At 37.9% G+C, this 19,166-nt stretch overlaps 5 protein-coding genes across 5 annotated transcripts; all 5 read left to right on the plus strand.

The window, feature by feature from the left end:
* Nucleotides 1-1,125: 1,125 nt before the first annotated feature.
* LOC130990804 (uncharacterized) lies at nucleotides 1,126-1,881 on the plus strand. Its single transcript, XM_057915038.1, has one exon. It carries the CDS (start codon nucleotides 1,126-1,128, stop codon nucleotides 1,879-1,881), a length of 756 nt encoding a protein of 251 aa, XP_057771021.1.
* A 1,436-nt stretch (nucleotides 1,882-3,317) lies between these two features.
* On the plus strand, nucleotides 3,318-4,073 carry LOC130990805 (uncharacterized). Its single transcript, XM_057915039.1, has one exon. The coding sequence runs from the start codon at nucleotides 3,318-3,320 to the stop codon at nucleotides 4,071-4,073; it is 756 nt and encodes a 251-aa protein (XP_057771022.1).
* Nucleotides 4,074-13,299: 9,226 nt separating this feature from the next.
* LOC130990806 (uncharacterized) lies at nucleotides 13,300-14,055 on the plus strand. Its single transcript, XM_057915040.1, has one exon. The coding sequence runs from the start codon at nucleotides 13,300-13,302 to the stop codon at nucleotides 14,053-14,055; it is 756 nt and encodes a 251-aa protein (XP_057771023.1).
* Nucleotides 14,056-15,328: 1,273 nt separating this feature from the next.
* LOC130990807 (uncharacterized) lies at nucleotides 15,329-15,787 on the plus strand. Its single transcript, XM_057915042.1, has one exon. The coding sequence runs from the start codon at nucleotides 15,329-15,331 to the stop codon at nucleotides 15,785-15,787; it is 459 nt and encodes a 152-aa protein (XP_057771025.1).
* A 52-nt stretch (nucleotides 15,788-15,839) lies between these two features.
* Nucleotides 15,840-17,091, plus strand: LOC130990808 (uncharacterized). Its single transcript, XM_057915043.1, has 2 exons — nucleotides 15,840-16,034; nucleotides 16,789-17,091. The coding sequence occupies exons 1-2, from the start codon at nucleotides 15,840-15,842 to the stop codon at nucleotides 17,089-17,091; spliced, it is 498 nt and encodes a 165-aa protein (XP_057771026.1).
* Nucleotides 17,092-19,166: the final 2,075 nt, after the last annotated feature.

A 19,166-nucleotide genomic window follows, 5' to 3' on the forward strand; every position in this document is an offset into this window, starting at 1 on the left:
AGGAGAAAAAAAATATATATTCTCATACACACTTGTTTAATATCTTGATAATGTAGTATACATATTTCATTTTCCCTATCCTTGACTATAAAATATGATGAAGAGCTTCTTCACCAAGACACCAACATGAATTTTGAAACAGAAAGTTATATCATATGAATTGCTATTACTCACTAAGCTGCAAAATATTGGATTGCATAACAGCAGGCGCTCTGCACATCCTTCTGCTTAGATCAGAAAGTAGCTCACGAGCAACTTGGTTCGTGCGAGCATCTTGGTTCGTGTGTGAGAAGAAAATCTTCAGCCAATCTGCAAGCATCCAATTCAACCCACTTTTCTCAACTTTGTTGTGAACTGATCCAATGAATGTGAGAAGAGAGAAGAAACTTATTGATTCAAACAAATGCGTTTTAGGGCGTTTACTTTGTCTATCATGAGATTCAGACAAGCAGCTAAGAGTACTGCCATGGAGACTGCCGGTTCAGATCAGTTGTTACCGACTTTAGTAGTTTGGATTGCATCATAAATTTGTGTCTTTGCAGCATAGTATATGCCTTCTCCAGCCAAAATCAGACGTAAGCATTCGAAACCAGCAGTTATCAAGGAATAAGAGATTCTTTCATTTGGAGAATTCTTCCCAGTTATGAAGGAATAAAAGATTCATTCATTTACTATTACCAACAGTTAACTTATCATATCTCAGAAGAAAATAAGAACATAGGCAGCACAAATCAATTACTTGAATTTGTGAAACTTCTCAAATCTCAAAACAATATAATAATTTAGGCCACACGAGGGGGTTGCATAGTTTAATGCTATCTCAGCTGTCCAGATTCCAAATGTCTCTGCAGAGACAGCAACTACTGAATATATATCACATGCTTTCACCTCAGAAAAAACACTAATAAAATGTGCAGTTGCTAATAATGTGGATCAAATTGCAGATTTAACAACAATTGGCTGTGATGGTAGGAAACATTGCGTAGACATCGCCAAAATAATTGATAATCCAGATCATATTACACCACTATATATTGAGAAGAGTGCATTATGCTTCAAACATCACAAACTCCTACCTTCATTCATCAATTCAATTCTAAGCCTCATTTCCACCAACAAAAAACAATGGCTCTTCACCATGGCCGCTCTCTTAGCTTCCCATCTTCATCACATCCCGCCCTTACTCACTTCGATGAGAACATATCCAGATTGAGATCTTCGGAAGCTGCTTGCTCCTCGCTCTCATCAATCAACGCCACAATAAACAGCCTCAAAAACTTATACGAGAGCATTGATGATTTGCTGCTCTTGCCTCACATTCAACAGATTGTTTCTGAGGAATCTGTTGATGATTACATCAGCCTATTGGATGCTTGCAGCACAGTTAAAGATCTCGTCTCTCTTGCAAAGCAAGATTTACGAGATCTTCTCTCTGCAGTAAGGAGAAAGGATGATAAAGGCATCAATGGCTACCTTGCTTCCAGAAAAAGGTCGAAGAAAATGATCCAAAAGTGTTTGAAGAAGTTGAGACATAGCAGTGCCTCAACCACTTCTGAGAATGTTTCCATGTTGAAAGATGCAGAGTCCGTTGCCATTTCCCTGCTTGAGTCTCTCTTGTCTTACACATTGGGAACGAAGATGCAAGAGACGAAGAGCAGCTGGTCGTTGGTATCAAAACTGATACAATCCAAGAAAGCATCAGACGACGAGAATGAGTTCAACAAGGTGGATTCACTCCTGCAACTGAACCAAGAAAACGAGCTCGTGAATCACTTGAAAGAGATGGACTCGAGCATTCAAGTTCTTGAAGAAGAACTTGAATCAGTATTCAGGCAGCTGATCAAGACCAGAGTTTCCCTTCTCAACATTCTCAACCACTAGCTTTCAAACTCATCTTGAGATTGAAAATTTTGTAACTATACATGAATGATGAAAATATACCTGTATATATCAAATTGATCCACAAGGATCATTACAATACAATCAGAAAATTTCTGCTACATTCTTGTTCAATATCCTGATTTTAGTATATGCTTAATTATCTGTTCATTCCTATTCTTGACTTGAATATACAAGATAACATATAAATACAACATAATGGCATTTCAAGATTTACAGCATCATGCTCTGATCATAACTACCAAGATTTATATCTAACATATGACTAACAAAGTTCTAATATTGTTAAAGAGAGGCTAATGAGTATTATTTTATGCAGCATGTATTGATTCATGAATCTTAATCCTTAAAGATATGGATGTGATAGGACAGTTTTTTCCTCTCATTAATTTGAGCTCTAAAAAATATATTTTTAAAGATATATGGAGCTCCAACAATTGAATGAAGAGCTGATCTTTTCGATTAATAGAGAAATCGTCTCAGGCCTAAGTAAGGCTAGATATTTCAATGGCTCTGCATGTGATGAAGAGCTTGACCAACATGAATTATGAGGCAACAATTACAAATTCATCTAAGTATTTTTTTTATTTTTGGGTTTGTTTTGTTGTTTGCATTTCATCACCACCACCACTCAAAATCATGATCAAAAAGCAAACTCGAACCAGGATTTCAAGAAAACCTGAGCTACACTCCAAAATTTCATAGTATCTGCCATGATAATAATTCTAGAAAAAAAATAATTCGAAATTTTGATATTGATGAGGAGGGAAATTTTGATATTTTTTTATTTTTTATTTAATAATAAAGGGATCTCGTTCTGGAAAACACCTGGTTTTCTTGAAATACTGATTCAAGTTTTCTTTTTGTCCATGATTTTGATTGGTGGTGATGAAATACAAACAACAAGACATAACCCAAAATCAGATATTCTTGTAAAAATCAGATAATTTTGTGACTACTTCCTAAACTACACAAATTTTCATGAACTCATGGACTTGTATTTCTTCTTTGCTGATTTGCAAATAAGGTGTTTCAAATTGAACAGAAAGAGTTGTGCAGCCATGTACCTATAATTTATAGTATATATGGAGATGAAGGATCAAAATTCTTTTTTGAAACATGATCAACGTGATAGTGATGGAGATTCGCAATTATTTCCGGCTATGTCTATGCATTGTTTCCCACCATCATAACCAACACACTATTAAAACTCTTTTTTTTTTTTTTTTGTTCATGCATGAATTCTCAGCCAAAGGGAATATAAAGAAAGTATCATTTTGTAAATCTGTGCATGTGTTTGAGGGCACAAAGAAATGCAGATTCCTTATGTCCTCTCCCCTATTATATATTAAGCACATACATTGCTCTTCATTCAATCATCATTTCAACTCTAATCCTCATTTCATCAACAAAAAACAATGGCTCTTCACCACAACCGCTCTCTTAGTTTGCCATCAGCATCACATCCTGCTGTTTCCCACTTCGATGAAAACTTATCAAGATTGAGATCTTCGGAGGCTGCTTGCTCCTCCCTCTCATCAATCAACGCCACAATCAATGGCCTCAAAAACTTATACGAGAGCATTGATGATTTGCTGCTCTTGCCTCACATTCAACAGATTGTTTCTGAGGAGTGTGTTGATGATTACATCAGCCTATTGGATGCTTGCAGCTCAGTTAAGGATCTCATCTCACTTGCAAAGCAAGATTTAAGAGAGCTTCTCTCTGCTGTAAGGAGAAAGGATGTTCGAGGCATCAATGGCTACCTTGCTTCAAGAAAGAAGTCGAAGAAACTGATCCAAAAGTGTTTGAAGAAGTTGAGAAGTAGCAGCGCCTCAGCCACTTCTGAGAATGTTTCCATGTTGAAAGATGCAGAGTCCATTGCCATTTCCTTGCTCGAGTCTCTCTTGTCCTACACGCTGGGGACGAAGATGCAAGAGAGGAAGAGCAGCTGGTCATTGGTATCAAAGCTGATGCAATCCAAGAAAGCGTCAGACAACGAGAATGAGTTCAACAAGGTTGATTCGTTGTTGCAAGTGAACCAAGAAAACGAGCTCGTGAATCACTTGAAAGAGATGGACTCGAGCATTCAAGTTGTTGAAGAAGAACTCGAATCTATATTCAGGCAGATGATCAAGACCAGAGTCTCTCTTCTCAACATTCTCAACAACTAGCTTTCAAACTCACCTTGAGATTAAAAATTTTGTAACTAGTACATGAATATATATACTTGTATATATCAAATTGATTCACAAGGATCATTACAATACAATCAAAAGAAATTTCTGCTACATTCTTGTTCAATATTCGGTTCATTTCAATAAGCAAATAAGGCCTACAAATTGAACAGAAAAGAGTTATGCAGTTGTCTACCTAGAATTCATAGCATATATGCAGATGAAGAGGATCCATGTGAAATTGATGGAGATTCACAACTATTCCGGCTATGTCTATGCTTTGTTTCCCACCATCATAACCAACAGACTATTAAAAATCCATATTTATTTCATGCATGGATTTTCAGCCAAAGGGAAGTATAGGTTGGCTGCAATAATATGAAGCCTCTGTCTCAGACAAAATGAATTAAAGAAAATAGATTATGCAGATCTGTGCCTCTGTTTGTGGGCACAAAGCTATATAATATGGACTCTGCATGAAGAGCTGACCTTTATTAAAAGAAATGCACGTTGAATCTCGCCTCGTTTCTCATTCATCACAAGCTCTCATGGAGCTGCCAACTATGTAAAACTCTGTGCTGCATAGATAATGATGGAGCTTTGATTGCTTATCTTCAGACAAATTAATACAATATTCTCATCATATGTTTCTTCACCAAGAGCAAAAAATGAAATGTATTCGTGCATTACACTAAAATAATTTCAAGATAACTATATTTTATGGCAGTTATTTATGGTCTGTCATTGGCAAAATAATGCAGATTCCTTGAGTCCTCTTCCCCGCTATATTATAAGCACATACATTGTTGTTAGATGCATCACAATTTTCTTGATTTAATTCAATTCTAAGACTTACTTTCACCAAGAAAAAAAAAATAAACAATGGCTCTCCCTCACCTTTGAGATCCAAGTCACTTAACCATGGCCGCTCTCTTAGCTTCCCATCCTCATCACATCCTGCCCTTTCTCACTTAGGCTGCGTTCTCTTTGTGGGAAAAGGATGGAAAACAAATAATTTTCCTCATTTTCCATCTTTTTCATGTGTTCTCTATGTTAGCAAATTTTCTCCGGGCAGGAGGGAAAATTTTCCCGGGCAGCCCCTTTACCCACATTTTCATCCCATATCATGATAATATTATCATGACCTGCAGGTGTGATAAAATTTTCCCATGATGTATATTTTTTTGATCTTGCAATTTTACCCTTCACATTGAGAATGTTAGTGAGTGAGTCTTATTCGGATCGAAACCATTAATTTTTTTTTCTTTAATTTTACTCCCCACCCCATCCCACCCCCCCTCCCCCAAATAATTTTTTTTTTAATTTTTTCTCGCCACCTCCACCCACCTCCCCCCCCCCATCCACCCCCAATTTTTTTTTTTTTTAAATTTTTCTCGCCACCTTCACCCACCCTCCCCTACCCCACGCCCCTACCCCCCCTCCCCACCCCAATTTTTTTTTTCTTTTAATTTTTCTCACCACCTCCATCCACCCTCCCCTACCCCACGCCCCCACCACCCCCAAATTTTCTTTTTTTAGATTTTTCTTGCCACCTTCACCCACCCTCCCCTACCCCACGCCCCCCCACCCCCTTTCCACCACCTCCCAATTTTTTTTTTTTCAATTTTTTCTCGCCACCTTCACCCACCCTCCCCTACCCCACGCCCCCACCCACCCCCTTCCCCACCACCCCCCCTCACCCCCAAAAAAAGAAATTAATTTTTTTTTTCTCGCCACCTCCACCCACCCTCCCCTACCCCACGCCCCCACCCCCTCCCCACCACCCCCCCACCCCCAAATTTTTTTTCTTTTTAATTTTTCTCGCCACCTTCACCCACCCTCCCCTACCCCACGCCCCCACCCACCCCCTCCCCACCCCCCCCTCACCCCCAATTTTTTATTTTTTTATTTTTTTCGCCACCTCCACCCACCCTCCCCTACCCCACGTCCCCACCCACCCCCTCCCCACCACCCCACCCCCCCAATTTTTTTTTATTTTAATTTTTCTCGCCACCTTGACCCACCCTTCCCCACCCCACGCCCCCACGCACCCCTTCCCACCACCCCCCCAACCCCCCAATTTTTTTTAAAATTTTTCTCGCCACCTCCACCCACCCCTTCCTACCCCACGCCCCCACCCAACACCCCCCCCACCCCCAAAAAAAAAATTAAATTTTTCTCACCACCTCCACCCGTCCCCCTACCCCACGCCCCCCACCCCCTTGCCCTTTTTCCCAATTTTTATTTTTTTTAAAATTTTTCTTGCCACCTCCACCCCGCCCCTAGGGCTGTAAACGAGCCGAGCCGAGTCGAATACAAGCAGGCTCGAGCTCGATTCGATCTTTTATCTTGATGATCGAGCTCGGCTCGTCACCCTTATACTAAGCTTGAGCTCGGTTCGAGTTCGGCTCGGGTGATGCTCGATAATGTCGAATTCGAGCTTGAGCTCGAGCTCGGCTCGTTAGATGTTTGTATATATGATGTTTAAGCTCGAATTTGTTATAAATTTAACAAAATCTCCTTAATTAATATGTTATTCGAGTTCGAGTTTGACTCGTTTAAGGCTCGTGTACTAACTCGATTGAAGGCTCGACTGAAGGTTCGTGAACAGGCTCGCGAACATGTTCGCGAACAATCGAATTCGAACATGTTCGCGAGCTTAACGAGCCGAGCACTGTCAGGCTCGAGCTCAAATTTGGAGCTTGAAATCAGGCTCGAGCTCGGCTCATTTATTATCGAATCGAGCTCTGAACGAGCTTTTTTCGAGCCGAATCTCGAATAGCTCGCGAGTAGCTCTGTTCATTTACAGCCCTACCCGCCCCCACTCACCCTCCCCCCACCCCCCCAAAAAAAAAGTTGGATGGGGGTGGGAGTGACGAGAAAAATTAAAAAAAAATGGGGTTGGGAGGGTGAGCGGGGGGTGGGGGCGTCGGGGTAGGGGGTGGCGAGAAAAAAAAAACTTGGCGAGGGGGGGTGGGTGGGGGCGTGGGGTAAGAGGTGGGGTGGAGGTGGCGAGAAAAATTAAAGAATTTTTTTTTGGGAGGAGGGGGTGGGTGGGGGTGTCGGGTAGGGAGGGGGTGGGTGGAGGTGGCGAGGAAAATTAAAAAAAAAAAAATTGGGGGGTGGGGGGGTGGTGAGAAAGGGATGGGTGGGGGCGTGGGGTAGGGGGATGGGTGGAGGTGGCGAGAAAAATTATTTTTTTGGTGGGGGGTGGGTGGGAGGGTGGTCGGTGGGAGCGTGGGGTAGGGAGTGGGTGGAGATGGCGAGAAAATTACAAAAAAAATTTTGGTTGTGGGAGGGGTGGTGGATATGACGAGAAATTAATTTTTTTTTGGGGAGGGGGGTGGGTGGGGGGTGGGTAGGGAGGGTGGGTGGAGTGGCGAGAAAAATTAAAAAAAAAAATTCGGGGTGGGAGGGGGGGGGGGGGGGAGGGTGGGGGGGGGGGTAGGGGAGGGGGTGAAGGTGGCGAAAAAATTAAATTTTTTTTTGGGGTGGGGGGGGTGGGGAGGGGTGGCGGGTGGGGGGGTGGAGTAGGGGAGGTGGGTGGAGGTGGCGAAAAAATTAAATTTTTTTTTTGGTGTGGGGGGGGATGGGGTGGGTGGGGGCGTGGGGGCGTGGGGTAGTGGGGTGGAGGTGGCGAGAAAAATTAAAAAACCAAAAAAAAAATTGGGGGGAGGGTGTTGGTGGGGGCGTGGGGTAGTGGGGTGGGGGGTGGAGGTGGCGAGAAAAATTATAAAAAAAAATGAAGTATGTCATAAAATAAAATTGAAAGTATGACATAAAATAAGTAAGTCAATAATAAGGGTAATATTGTCATTTAACAATTTATCCATCATTTTCCCACAAAGAGAACATGTGTATAGGATAAATGAAGTATAGGATAAAAAAAAATTTCCATCAAAGAGAACATGAGATAACAAGAGTGGAAATGATAAAATTTTCCCACCTTTTCATTTCCATCATTTTCTCATGATAATTTTACAACCAAAGAGAACGCACCCTTAGATGACAACTTATCATTCCATTCGTTCCATTCTATCATACCAATCACCTCCTTAGATGACAACATATCCAGATTGAGATCTTCCAAGGCTGCTTGCTCATTGCTCCCATCCATAAAAACATACGAACTGTTGGAACCATCTTCGTTAGGCCAAAGTTGGATGTACTCAACATTAACGTTAACAAAAATATAGAAGCTCCAAAAAATGAGATTTTGATAGTTTGAAGATGAGAGCTTACTCCGTGAAGCAATATGTTTGAGGCCTTCAAGATAAGTGTTCCCTTTGAATTGATGCATGCAGGAATTCAAACTCGAGACCCCTAACCAAGATATCTTCAGCCTAATGTCCCATGGAAGCATCTTCATAGTTCATACTCGAGAGATAAACTCAGTATTGCAAGACAGAATTTCCTATTACCATGGAAGTGCACCTCATACTCTATAAAGGCATGCACAATTCAAACACAGCAGATAAATTCATTTAGTCACGACTCGGTCTCCCAGAAAAGTCTAAAAATAAGCATACATTATCCATACACATATTGAAGAAATGAAAACAAAAGAGTTCTAGCCCTTGAAAATCAGCTTACAATACAAAGTCTAGATTATCCAACCATCAGCTACTACAAACTCTAAAATATTAGCTAGAGTACCAATTCTAAAATTTTCATATCATGTGCTATTTTCTGGAACGCCAGCAACTGTTCCAAAAATATGGTCAGCTCGATGTCACTCCGCTTGTAGTTAAGCTGCGGTGCGTGACGCTACACCAAAAAATTAAATAATAAATAAGTTTGATTGATAATTTATAGTATATAAACTGAAATATATAAAAAAAATACCTTTATATGCTCTGATAGATGAGTGACCATGTGTCTAGCTAGCTTGATAGCGCTGATCTCATTCCAATAACTCGGGCGATGGATAAGGTAAGCAAACTTAACCTTGTGGTGCCGCCATTGTTGATGGCAATAAATGTATATGGCAGCCCAAGTGCAGCATTCTTGCCGTCATTGAGCTTTACCACATCCATAGTCCAGAATGGCCTTTCGTAATCATCCTTTCCTACTTGCAGAATACAAGCAACAAGTTCTGGATATCTGGTATATATGCTCAAGTAGTATCATCAGGGACGAAGGTTTGGGGGCCCCCGAGATTTTTTTTTTGGGCATTTTGTATATTTAAGGTATTTTTTTTATTAAAATACGAGCATAATACTAATAATAACAAACACTATTTTCATAGATTATATAGTTTCAATATATCACAAAACTTTTTTTGGACATTCCGTATATTTAAGACATTTTTTATTAAAAGGCAAGCATAATAATAATAATAACAAACAACATGTTCATAGATTATATATTTTCTGTATATTACAAATTAGTTTCAATACATTATAATTTTTTTTAGCATTTCATACATATTAGGCATCTACTCCCTCCGTCCGCCAAGCTATTTCCAGTTTATTTATTTTCTGAATTTTCAGTTTATTTATTTATTTTCGAACTTTAAGTTTATTTATTTTCTAAAAAAATTATTTTCCAGTTTTTAATTAATTTATTTATTTATTTTCGAATTTCAGTTTATTTATTTATTTATTTCCAGTTTATTTATTTTCTGAATTTTCAGTTTGTTTATTCATTTATTTTCGAATTTTCAGTTTATTTATTTATTTCCAGTTTATTTATTTTCTAAAAATAATAATTTTCCAGATTTTAATTTATTTATTTATTTATTTTCAAATTTTCAGTTTATTTATTTATTTAATTCCAGTTTATTTATTTTCTAAAAAAAATAGTTTTCCAGATTTTAATTTATTTATTTATTTATTTATTTTCGAATTTTCAGTTTATTTATTTATTTAATTCCAGTTTATTTATTTTCTGAATTTCAGTTTATTTATTTATTTATTTCCAGTTTTCAGTTTATTTAATTAAAGAGTAAAAAAAGAAAGAAGGAAATAGCTTATAAAATAACACTACCCTTTTAGTCTTTTACACCACTTTTACACCACCTTTTTCAGCTTTCTTAGTTTCCGCGCCGACACTCAAATGGGGCTTTAATTGGTGGACGGAGGGAGTACTATATTTGGCGTCCGCCAAGATTATGTCACTTTCCTTTTATGGCAATGGTCCCACCATCTTCTTTAATATTTTATCCTTACTAACACTCTTTATTTACAAAAACCCACTCAAAATTCAATCTCAACCACACATCTCATAAAGTGGTGGGACCATTTCTCCACTACATCAAAATCATCATCAATTTTATTAAATCCCGTGCCCAAGCAATTTTACATAATTTTGGCGGACATAGGGAGTATATAATATATAAAAGAGGAGTTTTTTCCTCCATTCTTTCCCTCAATTTTTTCTCTCTCTTCTTCCACCAAATTTTTCAATATTTTCTCTTCTTTTTTATAATTTTAATTATTTTCTAAACATCACAAAATTTTATTTATGAAAAAAAAAATATTCAATATGCATCTTAAATTTAATTTTGTGACAAGTTTTTTAATATGGTAAAAAAATTATCAAAAATGAATTTAAAATGAATAAGTTATGAAAATATTAAGATATTTTATTTTCTCTCTCTTCGCTAAAATTTTATAATTTTTTTTTTATTTATGTTAGCCCATGAGAATATTTATTCATTTAATATGTCGTGTAATACTCTATAATAATAATGTGTAATGTTAATTTTCATTATCAAAAAATTTTGAAATTATTTAATAACTATGATTATCATTACACATTATAGAAAGTTAAAATTTGTAATTGACGAGGTTTATCTTTAATTTATTTTTAAAATATATTTTGTATTTAACTATAATTTATCTAATATTTATATATTTTTATTTAAAATGTGTGGTTGATTTCGATGTTCGTCGTGCATCGCACGAATGGTCATACTAGTTTTTTTATTAAAAGACAAGTATAATAGTAATAATAACAAACAATATTTAATAGATTTTATAGTTTTAAATAACAGAATTATCCTTAAATTAAGTATATATGAGTGAATATAATAACCAAATACTCTTTTACAAAGCAAAATTATTTTATAATAGGTATAAACATATATTTATATATATTTAAAAAAAAAAAACTCAGAATTTGGGAGGGGGCTCTAGCCCCCCCCCCCTCGCCTCCGTCCCTGAGTATGATCGAGGAATTTTTCCTACCAACATAAATATGGTGGGGCTGATCCGAGCAATATGTAAAGGTGGAAGCTTTAAAGAAAGCTTAGACTCTGTGTTATACATTTCAAAATCATCAGAATTAGTATGAGTGAAATATTCAATTTGATTGGAATGGTGGTAGCAGCGTAGTGAATTGGAAGTGGAAGGGCCATATGAGATGGGTTGTGCAATTGGAAGTGGAAGGGCCAGTTTCAAAGTTTGAATATTGTCATCAGTTGGTAAATTTGGTGCGGTGTTACTGAAGAAGCAGCCTGTTGCTAAAGCTGCGAAAGAGCTGACTTTGTGGTCAGGATTTTGGAGGAAGGAAGTATTTTGTTGGGTTGCATGAATCAGAGAGGTAAGGTGGAGAATTGTGAATAAATTACCTGCTCTATTCATGCTTAAATGGAAGGAGTTAAAGAGAAGGGCCTCTAAGCAATTATTAATCTGCGGAGGGGTTTAGTTGCAAAAGCGTATAAGTCTCGGTTATGATCTCAGCCATTGATTTCTTTCTACGGTTGAAAATTAATCGGTAATTTGAAAGTATATCTACACAAAAACCTTGCTGGTTTACTTGACGTTAATATTAGAGATTATAGAAGAGGATATTCTTTTGTTACATTTTGCAGGATGATCCTATTCCTATCTAGTAAAGAGTATTACGAGATTGTATCAGCTGGTTTGCTTGATATGATACTTGTGATGGATTCTCATTCTCGACTGAAGAAGCAACCATCGTTGTTGGCCTAATATAAAGAATCACTGTTGCAAGTGAATCAAGAAAACGAGCTCGTGAATCACATAAAAGAGATGGACTCCAGCATTCAAGTTGTTGAAGAAGATCTTTAGACACTTGATCAAAACCAGAGTTTCCCTTCTCAACATCCTCAACCTCAACCACTAAACTTATCATTAGATTACAAGTTCTGTAACTTGTGCACAAGATATACTTGTACATATCTGTTGATTCACATGGATTAATACAATACAAGAAGAAAAAAAATATATTCTCATACACACTTGTATGAGAATATTTCATTTTCCCTATCTTGATAAATGCAGTATACATATTTCATTTTCCCTATCCTTGACTATAAAATGTGATGAAGAGCTTCTTCACCAAGACACCAACATAAATTTTGAAACAGAAAGTTATATCATTTGAATTGCTATTACTCACTAAGCTGCAAAATATTGGATTGCATAACAGCAGGAGCTCTGCACATCCTTTTCCTTAGAGCAGAAAGTAGCTCACGAGCATCTTGGTTCGTGTGTGAGAAGAAAATCTTCAGCCAATCTGCAAGCATCCAAATTCAACCTATTTTTCTCAACTTCGCTGTGAACTGATCCAATGAATATGAGAAGAAAGAAGAAACTTATTGATTCAGACAACAGCGTTTTAGGGCATTTACTTTGTCTATCATGTGATTCAGACAAGCAGCTAACAGTACTGCCATGGAAATCAGTTGTTACCGACTTTAGTAGTTTTGATTGCAGCATAGTATATGCCTTCTCCAGCCAAAATCAGACATAAGCATTCGAAACCAGCAGTTATCAAGGAATAAAAGATTCATTCATTTACTATTACCAACATTTAACTTATCATATCTCAGAAGAAGATAAGAACATAGGCAGCACAAATCAATTACTTGAATTTGTGAAACTTCTCAAATCTCAATATCAATATAATAATTTAGGCCACACGAGGGTACTGCATAGTTTAATGCTATCTCAGCTGTCCAGATTCCAAATGTCTCTGCAGAGACAGCAACTACTGAATATATATCACATGCTTTCACCTCAGAAAAAACACTAATAAAATGTGCAGTTGCTAATAATGTGGATCAAATTGCAGATTTATCAACAATTGGCTGTGATGGTAGGAAACATTGCGTAGACATCGCCAAAATAATTGTTAATCCAGATCATATTACACCACTATATATTGAGAAGAGTGCATTATGCTTCAAACATCACAAACTCCTACCTTCATTCATCAATTCAATTCTAAGCCTCATTTCCACCAACAAAAAACAATGGCTCTTCACCATGGCCGCTCTCTTAGCTTCCCATCTTCATCACATCCCGCCCTTACTCACTTCGATGAGAACATATCCAGATTGAGATCTTCAGAGGCTGCTTGCTCCTCGCTCTCATCAATCAACTCCACAATAAACGGCCTCAGAAACTTATACGAGAGCATTGATGATTTGCTGCTCTTGCCTCACATTCAACAGATTGTTTCTGAGGAATGTGTCGATGATTACATCAGCCTATTGGATGCTTGCAGCTCAGTTAAAGATCTAGTTTCACTAGCAAAGCAAGATTTACGAGATCTTCTCTCTGCAGTAAGGAGAAAGGATGCTCAAGGCATCAAGGGCTACCTTGCTTCCAGAAAAAGGTCGAAGAAAATGATCCAAAAGTGTTTGAAGAATTTGAGACGTAGCAGCGCCTCAGCTACTTCTGAGAATGCTTCCTTGTTGAAAGATGCAGAGTCCGTTGCCATTTCCTTGCTCGAGTCTCTCTTGTCCTACACGGTGGGAATGAAGATGCAAGAGAGGAAGAGCAGCTGGTCATTGGTGTCAAAGCTGATGCATTCCAAGAAAGCATCAGATGACGAGAATGAGTTCAACAAGGTGGATTCACTCCTGCAACTGAACCAAGACAACGAGCTCGTGAATCACTTGAAAGAGATGGAATCGAACATTCAAGTTCTTGAAGAAGAACTTGAATCAGTATTCAGGCAGATGATCAAGACCAGAGTTTCCCTTCTCAACATTCTCAACAACTAGCTTTTAAACTCACCTTGAGATTGAAAATTTTGTAACTAGTACATCAAAATATACTTGTATATATCAAATTGATCCACAAGGATCATTACAATACAATCAGAAAATTTCTGCTACATTCTTGTTCAATATCCTTATTTTAGTATATGCTTATCCATTCATTCCTATTCTTGACTTGAATATACAAGATAACATATAAATATAACATAATGGCATTTCAAGATTTACAGCATCATGCTCTGATCATAACTGCCAAGATTTATATCTAACATATTATTTCATGCAGCATGTATTGATTCATGAATCTTAATCCGTGAAGATATGGATGTGATTTTTTCCCCTCATTAATTTGAGCTCTAAAATATATTTTTAAACATATATGGAGCTCTAACAATTGAATGAAGGCTGGATATATTTTTAAACTTTGAACTGATTTTTTCAATTAATCGAGAAATCGTCTGAGGCCTAAGTGAGGCTGGATATTTAAAGATTCAGCTATTTCAATGTCTCGGTATGCGATGAAGAGCTTGACCAACATGAATTATGAGGCAACAAGCAAATTCATCTAAGTATTTTTTATTTTTTGGGTTTGTTTTGTTGTTTGTATTTCATCACCACCACTCAAAATCATGATAAAAAAGCAAACTCGAACCAGGATTTCAAGAAAACCTGAGCTACACTCCAAAATTTCATAGTATCTGCCATGATAATAATTCTAGAAAAAAAAATCGAAATTTATTGATATTGATGAGGAGGGAAATAACAAAAGGGTATATTTCTTAGAAAATATCGACAAAGGCAAAAAAAAGGAGGGGTTTTTGTTGGAACTTTTTTGGGTACAAAAATTACTTCTTCGATTATGTGTGTGTGTTTTTTTTTTTTAAATAATAAAGGAATCTCGTTGCTGGAAAACACTGGCCTGGTTTTCTTGAAATCCTGATTCAAGTTTTCTTGTTGTCCATGATTTTGATTGGATATACTTGTAAAAACCAGATTATTTTGTGACTACTGCCAAAACTACATAATTTTTCATGAACTCATGGACTTGTATTTCTTCTTTGCTGATTTACAAATAAGGCCTTTCAAATTGAACAGAAAGAGTTGTGCAGCCATCTACCTATAATTTATAGCATACATGGAGATGAAGGGACAAGAAGAATCAAAATTATTTTTTCAAACATGATCAACGTGATAGTGATGCATGGAGATTCACAATTATTTCCGGCTATGTCTATGCATTGTTTCCCACACACTATTAAAAAACCATATTTATTTCATGCATGAATTCTCAGCCAAAGAGAATATAAAGAAAATATCATTTTGTAGATCTTCGGAGGCTGCTTGCTCCTCCCTCTCATCAATCAATGGCCTCAGAAATTTATACGAGAGCATTGATGATTTGCTTCTCTTGCCTCACATTCAACAGATTGTTTCTGAGGAATGTGTTGATGGTTACATCAACCTATTGGATTCTTGCAGCTCAGTTAAGGATCTCATCTCACTTTCCAAGCAAAATTTAAGAGAGATTTTGTCTGCTCTAAGGAGAAAGGATGTTCGAGGCATCAATGGCTACCTTGCTTCCAGAAAAAGGTTAAAGAAAATGATCCAAAAGTGTTTAAAGAATATGAGACGTAGCAGCGCCTCAGCCTCTTCTGAGAATGCTTCCATGTTGACAGATGCAGAGTCCGTTGCCATTTCCTTGCTCGAGTCTCTTGGTCGTTGGTGTCAAAGCTGATGCAGTCCAAGAAAGCATCAGACGACGAGAATGAGTTCAACAATAAAAAGCAATGGCTCTTCACCACAGCCGCTCTCTTAGCTTCCCATCTGCATCACATCCTGCTGTTTCCCACTTCGATGAAAACTTATCAAGATTGAGATCTTCGGAGGCTGCTTGCTCCTCCCTCTCATCAATCAACGCCACAATCAGAAGCTCCAACTGTGACAGCCCATGTTTAAGGGATTTCGACTTCAGCGGTGAATCTGCCAGTTTTTGTTTCCAGTTCATTTTAATAAGCCTACAAATTGAACTGAAAAGAGTTATACTAGCATATATGAAAATATTAAAATTAAAAATCCATATCTATTTTATGCATGAATTTTCAGCCAAAGGGAAATACAGGTTGGCTGCAAGAATATGAAGCCTCTACCTCAGACAAAATGAATTTAAAAAAATAGATTCTGCAGATCTGTGCTTCTGTTTGAGGGTATATAATATGGACACTGCACGAAGAGCTGACCTTTATTAAAAGAAATGCACGTTGAATCTCGCCTCGTTTCTCATTCATCACAAGCTCTCATGGAGCTGCCAACTGTGTAAACTCTGTGCTGCATAGATAATGATGGAGCTTTAATTGCTTATTTTCAGACAAATTAATACAATATTCTCATCATATGTTTCTTCACCAAGAGCAAACCCTGAAATCTGCTCGTGCATTACATTAAAATAATTTCAAGATAACTATATTTTATGGCAGTTATTTATGGTCTGTCATTGGGAAAATAATGCAGATTCCTTATGTCCTTTTCCTCACTATATAATAAGCACATATATTTTTGTTAGATGCATCACAATTTTCTTGATTCAATTCCAATTCTAAGCCTTACTTTCACCAAGAAAAAAAACAAAACAATGGCTCCCTCACCTTTGAGATCCAAGTCACTTAACCATGGCCGCTCTCTTAGCTTCCCATCTTCATCACATCCTGCTCTTACTCACTTCGATGAGAACTTATCCAGATTGAGATCTTCCGAGACTGCTTGCTCGTCGCTCTCATCCATCAACCGCGCTGCAAATGGCCTCAGATTGAGATCGTTTCTGAGGAGTGTGTTGATGATTACATCAGCCTATTGGATGCTAGCAGCTCAGTTAAGGATCTCATCTCACTCGTGAAGGAAGATCTACGAGAGCTTCTCTCTGCTGTAAGGAGAAAGGATGTTCGAGGCATAAACGGCTACCTTGCTTTAAGAAAGCAGTCGAAGAAAAAGATCCAAAAGTGTTTGAAGATGTTAGAAAATGGAGGTGATTATATAGAGGTTTGAGTGTGGTGAGTGATTGTAGTGAAGTGGTGTAGAGAATATTGTGAGTGTAGTGTGTGTAGAAGATAGAGATAATGATTTTAGAGTGGAGCTCTTGTCTCCAAAGAACTTAGATAATATTAGATAGAGTGATGTTTTTGAGATTGTTGAGATTATGTGAGATTGGTTACAAATGGCTCACAAGAGCTCTATTTATAGGTGTGGGAAGATCTCTCTAGATCCCACTACACTAACTTGTATCTAGAATTCTCTACTAGCATCCACTTAAGGAATTCTCTAGATACTATATAGAAAATATCTAATCTCTAGAATACCATACATGTCCTAGGTATTATTTAGAATACTCTAGAGTAATCTAGCTAGTGGTGAATTCTCTAGAATATACATAGCTTATTCTCACCTAGAATATTCTAGATAAATGCATCACACTTCAATACTCCTCCTTGATGCATTTATCGGTTACTCCAAGCATTCTTCGTAGAAACTGGAATCTGTCCCTTGGTAGTGCTTTTGTGAAGATGTCCGCCAACTGTTCTTCTGTTGGACAATACTTCATCTCGATAAGTTTCTTTGCTTCAACATCTCTCAAGAAGTGATACTTGATGTCGATGTGCTTGGTGCGATTGTGCTGAACTGGATTCTTAGCCATTGCTATAGCTGACTTGTTATCGCAGTAGATCTCTGTCGATGAGTCTTGCGGTTCGCCCATATCCGCTAGTATTCTTCTAAGCCATATAGCTTGACATGCTGCTTCGGCTGCTGCAACATACTCAGCTTCTGCTGTTGATAGTGCAACTGAGTCTTGCTTCTTTGATCCCCAAGAAAAAATTCCTTGCAGGTATCTGAGAAGTCTCTTTGCTGCTCCATAGTGGGTCTCCTTCGGACTTTCCATGAATCTGGATAGAAGGCTTGTTGCATACTTGATGTCAGGCCTCGTTGCCGTTAAATATAGTAAACTCCCAATCAAACTTCGATAGTTGGTAGAATCCGTCGGTCTAGACCCATCTTCTTTATTCAACTTCTCATTTGGAATGAGAGGTGTAACCACTGGCTTGCAGTCTTGCATCTTGAACTTCTTGAGCATATCTTCAATATACTTCTTTTGTGATAGGAAGATGCCTTCTTCCTCTTGACTTATCTCCATTCCGAGAAAATAGTGCATTAATCCTAAGTCCGTCATCTCAAAGGTGCTCATCATGTCTCTCTTGAAATCCTCGATCAATTTTGTGTTATTTCCTGTGACAATTAAGTCATCAACATAAAGTGAGACAATCAGGATGTCCGTACCTAGAGTTTTAATGTATAGAGTGGCCTCGTTTTTGCTCCTCATGAATCCTTGACCGGTGAAATATCCGTCTATTTTGCTGTACCAGGCTCGTGGCGCTTGTTTGAGCCCGTAGAGTGCTTTCTTGAGACGAAGAACTTTGCCTTATTGCTTTGTGAACCCTTCTGGCTGCTCTACATATATCTTATCTGTTAGATCTCCATTGAGAAATGCCGACTTAACATCAAGTTGATAGATTTTCCATCTCTTTTGAGCCGCCAGAGCTATGAGTGCTCGAATTGTGTCCATCCGTGCCACTGGAGCAAACGTTTCTGTGTAGTCGACTCCTGGTATTTGAGCATATCCTTTTGCGACAAGTCTTGCCTTATGCTTCTGGATCGAACCATCAGGATTCAGCTTTGTCTTGAACACCCATTTGACTCCAATGACTTCCTTGTCACTTGGAAGATCCACCAACTCCCAAGTATCATTCTTTTCTATCATTTTTATCTCCTCCTCCATTGCTTTAATCCAAACTTCCTCTTTGGATGCTTCTGCATAGTTATTTGGCTCCAAAGAACAAAAGTTGCATGTCTCATATATATCAGTGGATTCATATAAATCTGCTAGAGTTCTTACCCGAAAAGGTGGAAAGTCTGGTGAGGAGTCTGAGTCGGATCCACTTGAGGTATTGGCTTCTGAAGAGGACCTTGGTGGGCTTTGTTGATCTTGTTCTCCATGTTCTGTGACTTCTTTTAGGAGTGTAGTTGTTGTCTGCCTTTCAACACTTTCTGTCTCCCAATTCCAAGAGGCT

The sequence above is a fragment of the Salvia miltiorrhiza genome, chromosome 6 (genome assembly GCF_028751815.1).
Source record: "Salvia miltiorrhiza cultivar Shanhuang (shh) chromosome 6, IMPLAD_Smil_shh, whole genome shotgun sequence".
NCBI lineage: Eukaryota > Viridiplantae > Streptophyta > Magnoliopsida > Lamiales > Lamiaceae > Salvia > Salvia miltiorrhiza.